Here is a 13,115-nt window from a genome sequence, read left to right as displayed (position 1 = left end):
TAATATCCAGCATAGAAAGCCCTGACACCTGGGATGTTTTCTGCTAAATAGCATTGCCTTCCTGTGCATTATGCCATGGAAATAATAACAACAGACAAAGCGACCATAAAACAGGTTATGGTCTACAGGCTGTCCTTCATCGCTAAATCACATTTTGGAATCTACAATTTATGGATTTCAGTGGACATTAATTACCGTTTTAAAATAGCTGCACCACACAGCTCAGGACAAATTAAGACGCCTCTCATTTGCACCAATTTCTACTCAACATAACTGCACTAAATTCCCACATGAAAGCCCTCATACATTTAAAAGGAGAGGAATCAAATCAACTAGGCCATGCCGGCAGCCAGGAGGGGAGCAGGCAGCTGCCAGGCCCACCACCCCCTCTCTCAGTGGGGCTCCACTGACTGACAGTCAGCCTGTTAAAACCACAGAAGGCTGGAGTTGAGCTCGGTCCCGTAGCAGCAGCAGGAGGACAGTTTATCTCTTCGTCTAACGGATATCTGGGTTACTGGGGTTAACCCGACCCAGTAGAAGCCGAGGCCTCTTCATCATTGATTATTCCTCACATTTATCCTCACACTTCACGCCTTCTTTCTAAAGTTTGCATCTTTTCCTTTCTCTTCAATTCCTCATCTACCAAATCGCTGATCCTTCTTTCTCCATCTTTTTGCCCTTCATCTGTAACTCTTCTCTTCTGCCCCTCTTAAACTCCTCCTGACGCTCTTCTCTCATGCTTACAAGCCTTTTAGTTCCTGCCTTTCCATCTCCATTTGATCCTCCTGTCCTATTGAACCACATCTCTTCCTTCCTCCTTCTCATCTTACTCTCATCCTCAGACAATTTGCTCTGCTCTGCCCTCCCCCTCTTCCGCAATACTTATCTCTCCTTCTCGGACGCCAACGACGTGCATTATCTGAAGCCAACGACTGAGAAGAAAAAGAGTCTAACCATTAGCTGTGTATCTATATACATATAACAGTTTAATACTGACTAAAACAAAAGAACCAAGGGACCAGCACTAATGCGTATGTACTTATATTACTTACGTTGTGCGGACATAAATCTATTTATACAATCATACTGTTGGGACCTGCCTCCCTTTTGAGGAGAAAAAGTAAACCTACATGATGTAAATTATTGTTTTTGTATGAAGATTTGCTTTAAGGTTCCACAGTCAATCTATTAACCTTATCATTACTTTTCATCCATCCATTATCTATATCCTGAACAGGGTCACGGGGGGGCTGGAGCCTATCCCAGCTCAGGTAGGGTTCACCCTGGACAGGTCACCAGTCTATCACAGGGCCAACACGTAGAGACAGACGGAAACAAAGACCATTCACGCCCTCATTCACACCTATGGATCACACCAATTACCCTGAGACGCATGTCTTCGGATGGTGGGAGGAAGAGTACCCGGAGAGAACATGCAAACTCCGCACAGAAAAGGCTGAGGCCCAGATTTGAACCTGGAACCTTTTTACTGAGAGGCAACAATGCTAACCACTACACCATTGTGACCCCTCATTACTTTTCAGTACAACTATAACCCAAATTAAATTGTGGATCCTTCATTTGGCATCATACTTTTTTTACTTAAACCAAAGTAAAAAAGATTGTTGTGTTTAAGTCTGTTTCACCTTTACACGCTCCTATTGCACTAAACCAAGTGCTGTCAACATGACATCACATGGACTGACAAATTACACTGTCATTAGCCAGTTTGAGTGGCTAATCCTACAAGAAGTTGCTGGGGAATTAAAAACAAAGTTTATTTTAGTAATTGAGAGCTGGTCATGCAGCAATTCACTGCACCTTTGGCAGCCTCTTTTATTCTCAAGTGGTAACAAGGTCTCAAAGTGACAGCTGGTATCAAATTTGTAGTCGCTGCTGCAATTGGATCTAATCTGTGATAAATAGCGACAGACAGCAGGAACGGGACAGAATTTAGATGTCTTGTAGCACATTGTGAAAATGTTACAATCAAAACAAAAGCCCAGGGTGATGAAATTCAGCTCTGCCATCTTAAAGGAGCCTATCCTGTCAAATCAATCTCATCAAACCATATCCAGCTCGGCGCGTTGGCAAACATGAATGTTGTAAATTATGGATCGCACTGTATTAAAGAATGCTTAATATCGAAGAATCAATAATATATCTACTACTATAGTTGTGACTGGTAAAGATGTTGTGAAATAAGCAGTTGACGGTAACAACAAAAAATGCAACTACACCCTGCATTTCACTGTTTTCCAGTTTACATGTGGCATGTTGCGACTGACTCAACTGACACTTGTTCGTACATACTTGGTAAGGGGTGCTGTGCGTAGATGCAGGCCCCCTTGCTCCAGCAGAGGGGGATGCAGCCGCTGTTCTCCATTTGCTCTGTTGGGGGAGCGGTTCCGGGTCTGGCCACGGGGCCCAGACAAAACTGCTGGGCCCCAAAAACTGCATAGAGCCAAAGATTAGGACTGATTTCTAATCTTTTGCTTTTGGCAATTATCAAAAAAGGAAGGAAAAGCAAGAGCTATCCAAAAATGTCCCCCAAAAAATTAGAAGTTGAGACGTGATGTGATGTTAACTGGGATCTTATCATTCACAGGCATATCCATTGTAGGAAGAAATCCATGAAAACCAGTGTCCCAGTGTTGTTACTGACTCAAGTAGAGGAAATACCGGTCTGTCGCTGTCACTAAATTAGACACCTATCAACAAGGTACAAGTCCAACTGATAGAGAGGCTCCTAATGTTTTCACTTTTAAATAAGAGATTAAGGTCTGCTGTCCATACTGGTCTGAAAACTGAATGTACAGTATCTGGTGAGAAAAATCCAAGCTACTGATCACAACACTGCAAATCAGTCCTCTGCAACTTGCTGATCATATCACTTCATGACTTCAGGAAGTGACTTGGGGTCCAAGTCTTAGTAATCAATCCGTCCAATTCACGTCATGACCTTTCACCCAGCAAAATACCTTTCCCGTTGTGCAATGTGATATGTAATGATCCGCTGTCAGGAAGCTCTTTATTTCGCTCCTTCAAGTCAGGGAGATTGAGTCCCCGAGGGTGGAGATAATTCAGTCATTTGCTCAAGGGCACTTCAGTATGGTGGAGGCTTCCAAAACAGATACTCAAGGCTCCTCTGGTTGACGGATGATTTCGTTGCCCATCAGGCCATGCTGCAGTCCAATAAATCCTCACAAAATATCATATTCAGGTCATCGGTTCAGAATTAGTGATCCGGTGTATCAATCCTTGATGAGAAATTCAAAGGTCTCTTCCCAGCAGCCACAAAATCTAAAGTCACAGGTTTGGCGTTGTATGTCAAATTTCCAGGTTACAAAATAACACTGACAGACCTATTGCTGGATTAGTAGGACACCATATAATTACGTCAAAGGACAATTTTTTTTTTCGAGAAAGGCTGTAGTTTTGTTCTGTAAATCCACAATGTTGTCCAAAGGGAATGGCAAAACGGATCACAGGAAGAAGAAAAGAGAAACGGGCATCAGTGAAAGAAGAGAAGAAAATGTAGGGCAGAGAGGGGCGTAGAGAAATGGAGCATAGTGAGGGAGACTAAGATGACAGAGACCAATGCAGGAGGGAAAAAGGAAAGCAAAGACAGGGAAAGAAGGATGCAGAGAAAGTAAGAAGGAAGAGATAGAATGTGACTCAAGGATGAGATGAAGAAGAAGAAAATGATCACAAAAAAAAGACAGAAACTATGAAGTGCAAAGAGAAAGGAGGAGAAATAAAGGTAACGGGATGAAGAGAGAAAGCGGAGAAACCCCAGGGAGAAGCTGAGCCTCACGTCCTCCGAAGCTTTCCCACAATGCTCAGAGTCTGCAGGAGTTAACCAGGTCAAAGCAGGTATCTTAACGCTACAGAGAGGGACATAAAGTGACGGAGACCTAAACGAAGAGGTGGAGCAAAAAAACAAAAAACAAAAAAACAAAAAATGGCAGGAACAAAGAAGTTGTGATGCACAGCCAGGCAGGATGAAATGATGTTGCAGGAGTGGGTTTGATGCAGTAAATCCGTTTCGAAGTCAGTCATCCGTGTGTTGTTTAGCCTGGCTTCTGAAGACTTTCTTCTGTGGCGGCGAAAGAGCAGCTGGATCACAACGTCATTCCCGACCTCTCGCGCTCTCTCTCGCTCTCTCTCTCGCACACACGATGCCGCAACCAAACACATACACACTGTTTATCCAGCGAAATCCTTGAGCAGTCAAACTGAGTGCACCAAAGAGACTGTAGAGTGAGAAAGTGTGTGTGTGAGCATGTGGGTAAGCAGGTAGTTGACTCTGTGTGTACTTGAGAGAGAGAGAGAGAGAGAGAGAGAGAGAGAGAGAGAGAGAGAGAGAGAGAGAGAGAGAGAGAGAGAGAGAGATGAAATATGAAATCAAGTAACCTGTGTGTCAGCAAAAGTCAGTGTGTGCGTGTACGAGCCAAGTGTTTCTCCTCTGCTGTGTTTTTGGTAAAAGCTGCTGTGACCACGCAGCGAAAAAGCTGCTCCCATCGCTAACAGGAAGAACCAGAGGGGGAGGGGGATGTGTGTGTGTGTGTGTGTGTGTGTGTGTGTGTGTGTGTGTGTGTGTGTGTGTGTGTGTGTGTGTGTGTGTGTGTGTGTGCGTGTGCGTGTGTGTGAGTGTGTGCGCGTGTAGGTCAGAGAAGGAGAGAGAGGAGAGGAGGAAGGAGAAATAAAAATACTGTAATTGAGACTTGATGCAGTGGAAAGTAGGCGAGCTGATTGGACAGGTAAAGGCTCTTAATCCACACGATAGCTTTAATAAACAGGCACTCACAGGAACCATGACTCGGGATCAGTGCTTAGCCACTGAAAACAAACATTCTTCACTCCTACAACACTCGTTTCTCTGTATTTGTCCTCACTTCCCCTCCGTCGTGTCCATCGGACTCTCCTGCCCTCGGCAGGTCTCCACTGCCCTCTGTCCCCACTCGCTTTTCTCTCCTCCACTCCAGACACATTTCACCCACTCCTGCGGCATGCTGGACCTTCGCTGGCAGCAAAGCACTCTTGACATTCACTCGCTCTGATGTGACGGAGCGCAGGATGATTGTGAACGCTTTAAAGCTGAACTGAAGCTGCAGAAACACTGACAACAACCACACAGCGGGGGATGTCGAGAGTGTTTGAAATTCTTGTCGATTTTACACCAAAGAAGAAACGGGTTTAAATGCTAGGATGCCATACCTAAAAGCTCCAGTGTGGTACTTTTACATATAAATGAATTTCCGTTACATTTAACTTGCTAGCGAGTTCACACAATGCTCATTAAATCTACCACCGCCAGATGAATCTGTTTGTATTTCACAGTATGCAGAGTTTTTACGTCTTGTGTGTGTGTGTGACGAGATATTCCCGTGCTGGCCAGGTGAGTGCATGCTGTGCTCTGTGGACAGAGGGTGCTCACTATAGACATCCGCCAGCTGTGCCAGTCAACTCCTGGTTCGGCCGTATGCTAATTTGATTGATAAAATTATTCAATCATGCATCTCCGGTAGACTTTCCAACAGTAGCAAAAGACTTTGCGATGCCGATGATGCAAGCATGTGTCAACCGTGTTTTTGTAGTTACTTTCCCGAACAAAATGTAAGACAAATGTTTTGCACTGATTTTATATTAAAACAAACACAATACAGAATTTCAACGTAAACTACCACATGAGTGCCATAAATCACTATGAATCAGCACCACAGCTCCATGTTCAAGAGTTCATTTTGAGGTGTCATTCTTTAGTACATCAACATGTAAAAATAACACAAAAATGAGAACTAGAAAGTGTTTGACATTCAGAGCACAAAATTATTACATACTTTTACTACTTTAAACTTGATTTCAGACTACATATAGCACATTAGCTTCTAAAATTTTGTTTAAACTTTATATATAGAAGGTTGGTTGGCTGCATATGCTCTCTGTATAGTAACCCACTGACTAAAGTTGATTGGAACAGAAACCAAATAACAACATACTGTACAGAGTCGTGTAATCAACTAGAAAACAAACAATAAACCATACGAGCTCAGGTACAGCCATCACAAGCAGGTAAAAATCAATCTGGTCTTCAAGTTACAGAGAGGAAAAAGTGTAAGGCAGCCAACCCGAGGCAAGCCGTGACTCCAGATCTTTGAGTCTCATCGGCATTTTAAACTGTCAAAGGAGATCATGTGTATCCTAACAGAGTTGAAGAGGCTCCATCGTAAATGTGCCCTGCTGCTGTTATTTCCTATGCAAAGTTAGTAAAACTGTCTTTATTATACGTTTCCGTTAAACTCAATCTTAACCAAAATTTTGGCAACACAGCTTCCACTGGAGAGTTGTTCAAGTTTAAGAAATGTAAATCATGTTTGGGTCCTTCTCATGAATGACAGGTTCTCAGCTCCAGACCTACAACATCCTGCTCGAAGATGTATGATAGTATCAACAGTTACCTCGCAACAGCCAAGGAGAGAGACTGGAGCCAAGGGTCATAAAATGTCTTATCTATACCGTGAAAATTATTCAGCTCTAACTTGATCCACTCCACGACACACACACACATGACACCAGCCCTCTTTAAGTCTGAGTCATGATGAAGAGCAAAGACATCACGTCTTTGGAAAAATAAAACATGGCAGCAGCACTGTTATTCATTATGAAAAATTAGACTGAACTGTCATTTACATTTAAAAGGGCTACATTACTTTGACCATTAAAACCATTTAAAAACAAAGCAATATTCAAAGAAGATGCAAAGGAAACCTTCAAAATACAGGTTTGAGTGAAGGTTCTTCACACACTGTACACGTATAAACTGCACACACACACCTAGAGGAGTGCATTGTGGCACCAGCTGTTATCTAGTGGTAAAGGTTTTTACATTCTTTTAAAATAATAATGCATTTCAATTCCCACCATTAGACAGGTGGTTACAACAATACACAAGTGTATTGAAAATAGGAAAAAAAAAAAAAACACATGTTGAAATGTGTACTCACCAGCGTAGTATGATATTCTGGAAATGTCTGAAACAGAAAAGGGTAAGGGAGGAGAGGGGGAAAAAAAAGAGGTTTTACTTTGATAAATTAGTGAATATAACTCAGGGACTTACACAGTGAATAATTCACAGTAACAGCATGTCATCAACTAAGCCGAGGCATAAATGAGAGTCAGCACACTACAGTACGAGTTACTGTAGCAGAGTTACTGTAAGAATGTGGCGGTCCTGTTCACCTCAACAACCCAACAAGGTGGCACATTTTACAGGCATTTGTCCACGCACCTCACCAAGCACTCAAGTAACAGATGTGTCATGCATGCCAGAGAGAAGATCATTTGTTATTGTCTATTTGCATATACTATAAGGTTTTTGTTTGCCTAAATACTGCACTCTACTGACTACCAACTGACAGAGACAGAGCTGGAAAAAGGGAGGGCAAAGGAAGAAAAGGAGTAAAGAAAAGAGGATAGATAAAAGAAGGATACAAAGGTTGAGAATTATACAGGTGGCCTGAGAAAAGGGAAAGACCGGAAGAAAGCAGAGCTAAACAGAGGAGGGAATCGAATCACGTGATCATTGAGAAATGTAGCCACTTACATTACAACTTTTTTGCCTGAATCAAATGACGGATAGCACAACAACTAACCGGCACATCCAAGAGGACTTTGAGCACTAAGGGAAGTCCAACTGATTGATTAAAATGCTTAGTTATTGACCGACAAAAATCAATTTCTAATCACACTAAGCCCATCTACTGGTTTACATGTTTGTCTGCATTGACCGTCCAGTGACTGTGCAGCAGCTCTAATGAATCAGGAGAATATGTGTTGCGTCCCAGACAGCTGGAGGGAAGTGGGAATCATGACTTGGCAAAATATATCTGCTCTGTCACGCTGTCATAACTTTACCCCCCTGCTCACATTCAACTCTCCACGACCTCCCCTCCCCTCTTTTCTCTCACTCTTTACTACACTGCAAAATCGACACCAAAATGAGCATTGGGATTAAACATCCTTCACTCTGAAGCTAAGCTGACATCTGTTACTAAGCAACAGCCACAGAGCAGGACCGTGACGCTAATAAGGATGCCAAGGCTTTGTCTTATAATATAGGAAGGATACAAATCCATGTCCCAATTCCACACAGCTTCCTACTGCTGAACACTATGTAGTGGGCGATATGGCCTGAAAATAATATCACGATATTTCAGGGTATTTCTGACGTTACTATATTTTTCTTAAAATACTGACACATATTTTATTAGTAATTTCAAGCGCATGAAATTGCAGCCAAATAAGTCTTATAGCTTTGAACTCTGTCAACTTCCACGTAACGGTTTGTCTACAAATATTTTTTTTTTTTAAAAAGAAATCAAACTGGTCTCACAGTTCTTTACTTTGTAAACATAAATAGTGAGATTCAGATTATGTAAATATTCTGCAATGCCTAGCTAAGATTTCATGATGATGCTGTGCATAAGTTATGCATGTAACAGTATGAATTATTTATGTCATATTAAAAATGACGTTGATTTTATCATGAACGATATGATATGGCACACCCCTAATGTGGTTTTATTAATTGCACAAAGGAAAAAGGGGAAGCGCTCAGAGCTGGAACATTTGCTGGTAAAACTTCTCAATGAACACCAGAGAAGAGAGAAAAAAAAATAAAAAAATCTTTGCGTTTCTTTATTTTACTTACTTTCCAGTAAAAAAAAAAAAAAAAAAAAAAATCTCAAATTCTGGACACAACAAGACTGTAATATATAACTGGGAAACAGTTTATGACTGTGATAATCAGCTGTATAGCTTATTAAATTGTAACGTTTTATTGTTATTTTTGTTACACTGACTGAAACACTTTATTTGGTTTGATTCACTGCCGCTCCGTGTGTGTTCTGCCATTTCATATAATTTCCTCTAATCACATAATCCAATTTGTTCCTGGCAGAGTTGTGTCCAAAACGATGGCTACAAGTAGCATACTATTAACAAAAGTGACACAACTCCCGTCCTCGTATTATTCTCTCGCTCTCTCCCCCTCATTCGCAGTCAAATAGTCAGCAGTGATAAATGCAACATTAAGGCACTCAGCGAATTGGAGCCAGGACTGGCAGCACATTCAGCAAAGAAGGCCAAAGGATTACGCTTGTGTTGTAATGTTTCTTGGTGTTAAAAATATAAATGTAGTACGCTGAAGCACTAATTGTTGTGAAAATAGCCCACAAATTGACCCTCTACAACCGCCTCTGGTTTGAACACTTCCTGATATCCAAGTGATTCAAATAACAGCAACATAACATGCACACCAGAGACTTCAAACAAACATCCAGGCAGACATGTTTCCTGAATTTCGCTACACATGACCTAACTTAAACCATTCAAATCCACAAATAATGACTCTGAAACTAGACACTGTTAATAAAAAAACAGTGCTGAAAAGTGTGTATTTCACTTGCACGAAGACTCTTCAGAGCTTCTCCCCCCTACTCTATCACATCCCCACCTCTCCTCATACATGCTCTCAGCCTTTTTCTTTCTCTCTCCCACTCACAGTAAAATAACTATTGCCTCTGGCACAGAAGCTACGCCAGTTGACACCACACTCAGGGCATTGCACAACTCCATTCTCATCAAAAAAACAACAACAGCAGCCTTTTGCAGCTCGTTTGCGGTGCTCAGCCTGTCAGAATAGAGTACGGCAGAACAGAGGGGCGCGAAACTGAGCGCAACATCAGAGAGTAGAACTAAGTCACCACAGGAGCAGCTACAGCTTTAATGAGGTAGCTGTCACTGTAAGTAGCAGCTATAAAAATGTAGTATTGTAGTATTGGGACCACTGCAGAGGTAGGGGAGTGATACAGAGGACACTTGCGTTTAAACCAGCGTCCTTTTTCACATCTGCATTTTTTTTGTTGGGCAGGAGAAGAGCTTACATGTGCCAGGACAGGCCATATTGTAGGTTTATTTTCCAATACAGACAAATCAGGTATAGTAGCAAGTTCAATTTGTTAAGTAATATGTGTCGATGTGAATGCTTGACTATAATGCACCACTACACAGTCCAGTCACCCACATTAATTCAGAGAGGTCAGCAGAACACAGAACAAAATCCTTCATAAGGTTTCTGACAGCCATGCAGCCCATTATCACTCACTGTCATCAGTTATTTTCCTCTCAACCTCCAATTATTAGTCGTGTAATAAATTACTTGATCAACAGAAAATTAATCTCTAGCTATTTTGATAATCAGTTAAACATTTTGAGACATTTAATCATTTATTAAAATTTCAGCTTCTTAAATGTCAATATTATTTTCTTCTTCCTGGAGTCCTCCATAATGACAAACTGAACAGTTTTTGTTGGCGGACTGTTGGTCGAGACAAAAGACATTTTAGGCTGCACTTTAGGATCTGGGAAACACCGGTCGACGTTTTTGTCCCTCCTTTTTAAGGAACAAACAACAATCGAGAAAGTCATTGACTTGATCATGAAAAGAATTACTATTTGTAGCCCTATTTTCTCCTTATTAGCAAATTCACTGTGCCACTTTGAATCTATTGTATGAAGGATGTGATTCAATTACAATATTTGTATGCAATATAACACTAATTAAACAAAATAAATTTAAAACCCACATAGGTCACTTTTTTGTTTTCTATATTTCTACCAAAACTTTTTCAAACTATCCTTTGTAAATTAAAAGAGATGATTAAAGACAGATTTTAGATAAACTACAGAAATTCACAGATCTCCAATCTCATTATTCCTCCCACATCAAGTCATTCTAGTATTTGTTTGTTTGTGAAGCTGATTAAATACTTTATGTGACTGATTCATTTGTCAGTCATATTATCGCTTTCATTTAAAGAGTAAATATTTTGGACTGTATATGAAATCAACGGTTTTATGTGGAAGGACTGCAGCGCGCTCTCTCAGATCCCCATTTTATTCTCTCCCATTCTTGAAGTCACAGATTTATAGTTTAATTTTTTACACAAACAAGTCTTATTTACAAGCTGTTTTATGGCTCTGTGCAATGCACTGCACAAAGTTAACGTTCAGACATTTATAAATACATTAATTCAAACCACCGCGTCTCTGGGTTCCCACATAACCTTCACATCTCTGAATACTTTCAGGAACTGAGAAAAAGGATTTTGCTATTAAATGCCAAACGTTTTAGATTTTTGGCTGTATTTTACGATATGAATTCCTCTCAAACAGTTTACTTATGAAAAGTGCTTCAAAAAAGGATTAAATGGCAGAGAAGAGAGACGATTCAAATGGTGATAAACCACCAGAGCAAACCAGCAATGGATTAATACATCTGCTCCTACTTTCAAAACACTTGGAGTACACTTCATTTTGCAGAAACATACTTAAAGAACCTCGGAAGTGGAGGCATTAGACAAATTTAAACATGACTCCAAAGCTGTTTGTGTTGCAAATATATATTTGACAGCTACATAACTCATCTAGCCACTTTTAAGATGCATTTCTTCAGAAAAAACAAAGTAAAGTAAATAAAAGTCAGGTATATGACTTACTGACTGTCTAACACATTATGGGGAAAAGGAAATTAGATTTGGACAATACTGATATTTATCGACTGCTTCTAATTCTCCCACAATACTTTCTTAACTTCTCTGCTTGACTTCCACTTACAGTCAAAAATCTCATGTGATTTTTCCATGCCAAAACAGATGGTGTGCTGTATCGTGTATGGACTTTAGAAACAGGTGTTCCAATGGTAACATTGATTTTTTTTTTTTTTCCATATTGGCAGCGTAAGGTGATGTCATACACTGGGGAGAGTCAAATATGCTTCATAAACCCGCTTAGGCAGTACATCTAGAACTGTACGTAAACCTAAACATCAACATAACTTAAGCAAAACAGCTATGCATGCAAATAGGGGCAGACTAATGATGACAGTGTTCTCCAAGGTTTGGAACAGAGACCTGTTTGTGGATGCATGCGGCTAAAGTGAGTATAAAGAATCTGGCGTAGTCTTAGCTGTAGTTATTAGTGCAATAGCAGAAAACATGGCCTGGAGCAAAGGATGGGTATTGGAGGTAGAGCTGTCCTGGAATTCAATACAGCACAATAAAGCAACCACATTTGAGGCAAGAGATGAGACAACACAACTTAACTGAGATCATAAGGCAGACTTTTCCATCCTTTTTAGATTAAGAGCGCGTGTGTGTTTTCATATACTACTTTTGCAGACAGAAACACAAAAAGCTTTTTTTCCATAGGTCTGAGGAGTGTATGTGCTCAGCTGCAAAAGCACAACAAAAACTGTACCTTGTTTTGATTTATGATATTGTACTTTCTCTAGCATTAATTGCTAGAAGTTTGTTTTTGGACTTATTCACCAACGTTCCCCATATACTCTGATGTCGGCTGCACACCTACATGTGGCCTGTGGCCAAGAAAAGGGACATTTGATAGCTGTGGGCTGTTGTTGCTTAGCTGCATTTGTACATGACCATAAATCTGATGTTTTAACTCTTTGTGGCACAGTTATGACCAGATATGGCTGTTCAAGGACTCTACAAGATCAGAATCCATCCTGTGCGGTAAACAACAAAAAGATCAGATGTGGACTATGGAAAAACAGTTCAACATTAAAAACCTTTCTGTTTACATGCAGAGGAATACCTAAAAGAATGAGTGGGGATACTAAAAACTATAACAGGGGGCCAATGAGTCTTACAAGTAAAGTGAATCCAATAAGTTGTTTTTTTTTTTTTTACTATAATGCAGCTGTTTATCTTTTATCTTTCATTGTAAAGGCCTATGAAGAATTATGAAAACAGCAGTTTTTGGGAACTGTAGTTGCAGTGGCAGGGACAGTCACCAGATCAGTCCCACTAGCATGTGTTGTTGTGAACATAAATGCCTGACTGAATGGGAGTTTGTCTCAAAAACTGCGATGGGAGTTTTTTTTTTTTTTTTTTTTTTTTTTTTTAATATATATATAAAAAACTGCAATGCAATTTGTGAAGTTTACATTATTTTTTGAATGGGGGGCGGGGAAGGGGGGTATTAAACTACTAATGAAGAAAGCAGCAGATTTTCTATTGAGTGACTTAAAT

The 13,115-nt window shown here is 40.4% G+C and overlaps 1 protein-coding gene across 6 annotated transcripts in view; it reads right to left on the bottom strand.

Moving 5' to 3' along the window:
• Window positions 1-13,115, bottom strand: part of LOC138617892 (focal adhesion kinase 1-like) — a 60,861-nt gene that overhangs the window by 45,039 nt on the left and 2,707 nt on the right. For 2 of the 6 annotated variants that reach the window (XM_069693238.1, XM_069693239.1), the window contains exon 1: window positions 2,314-4,022. In XM_069693238.1, the coding sequence (XP_069549339.1) occupies window positions 2,314-2,386 (73 nt within the window). In that variant the 5' untranslated portion in view covers window positions 2,387-4,022. Of the gene's footprint in view, window positions 1-2,313; window positions 4,023-7,007; window positions 7,035-13,115 lie in introns of those variants that run through there. The other 4 variants (XM_069693236.1, XM_069693237.1, XM_069693240.1 and 1 more) reach the window with 3 other exon arrangements.

Source organism: Brachyistius frenatus, unplaced genomic scaffold (genome assembly GCF_029030835.1).
Source record: "Brachyistius frenatus isolate BFR_SWC_R1_liver_20210118 unplaced genomic scaffold, ASM2903083v1 Contig_14, whole genome shotgun sequence".
Classification (NCBI taxonomy): domain Eukaryota; kingdom Metazoa; phylum Chordata; class Actinopteri; family Embiotocidae; genus Brachyistius; species Brachyistius frenatus.
The sequence above is the reverse complement of the archived record's forward strand: the minus strand, read 5'-3'. Positions and strand labels throughout refer to the sequence as shown.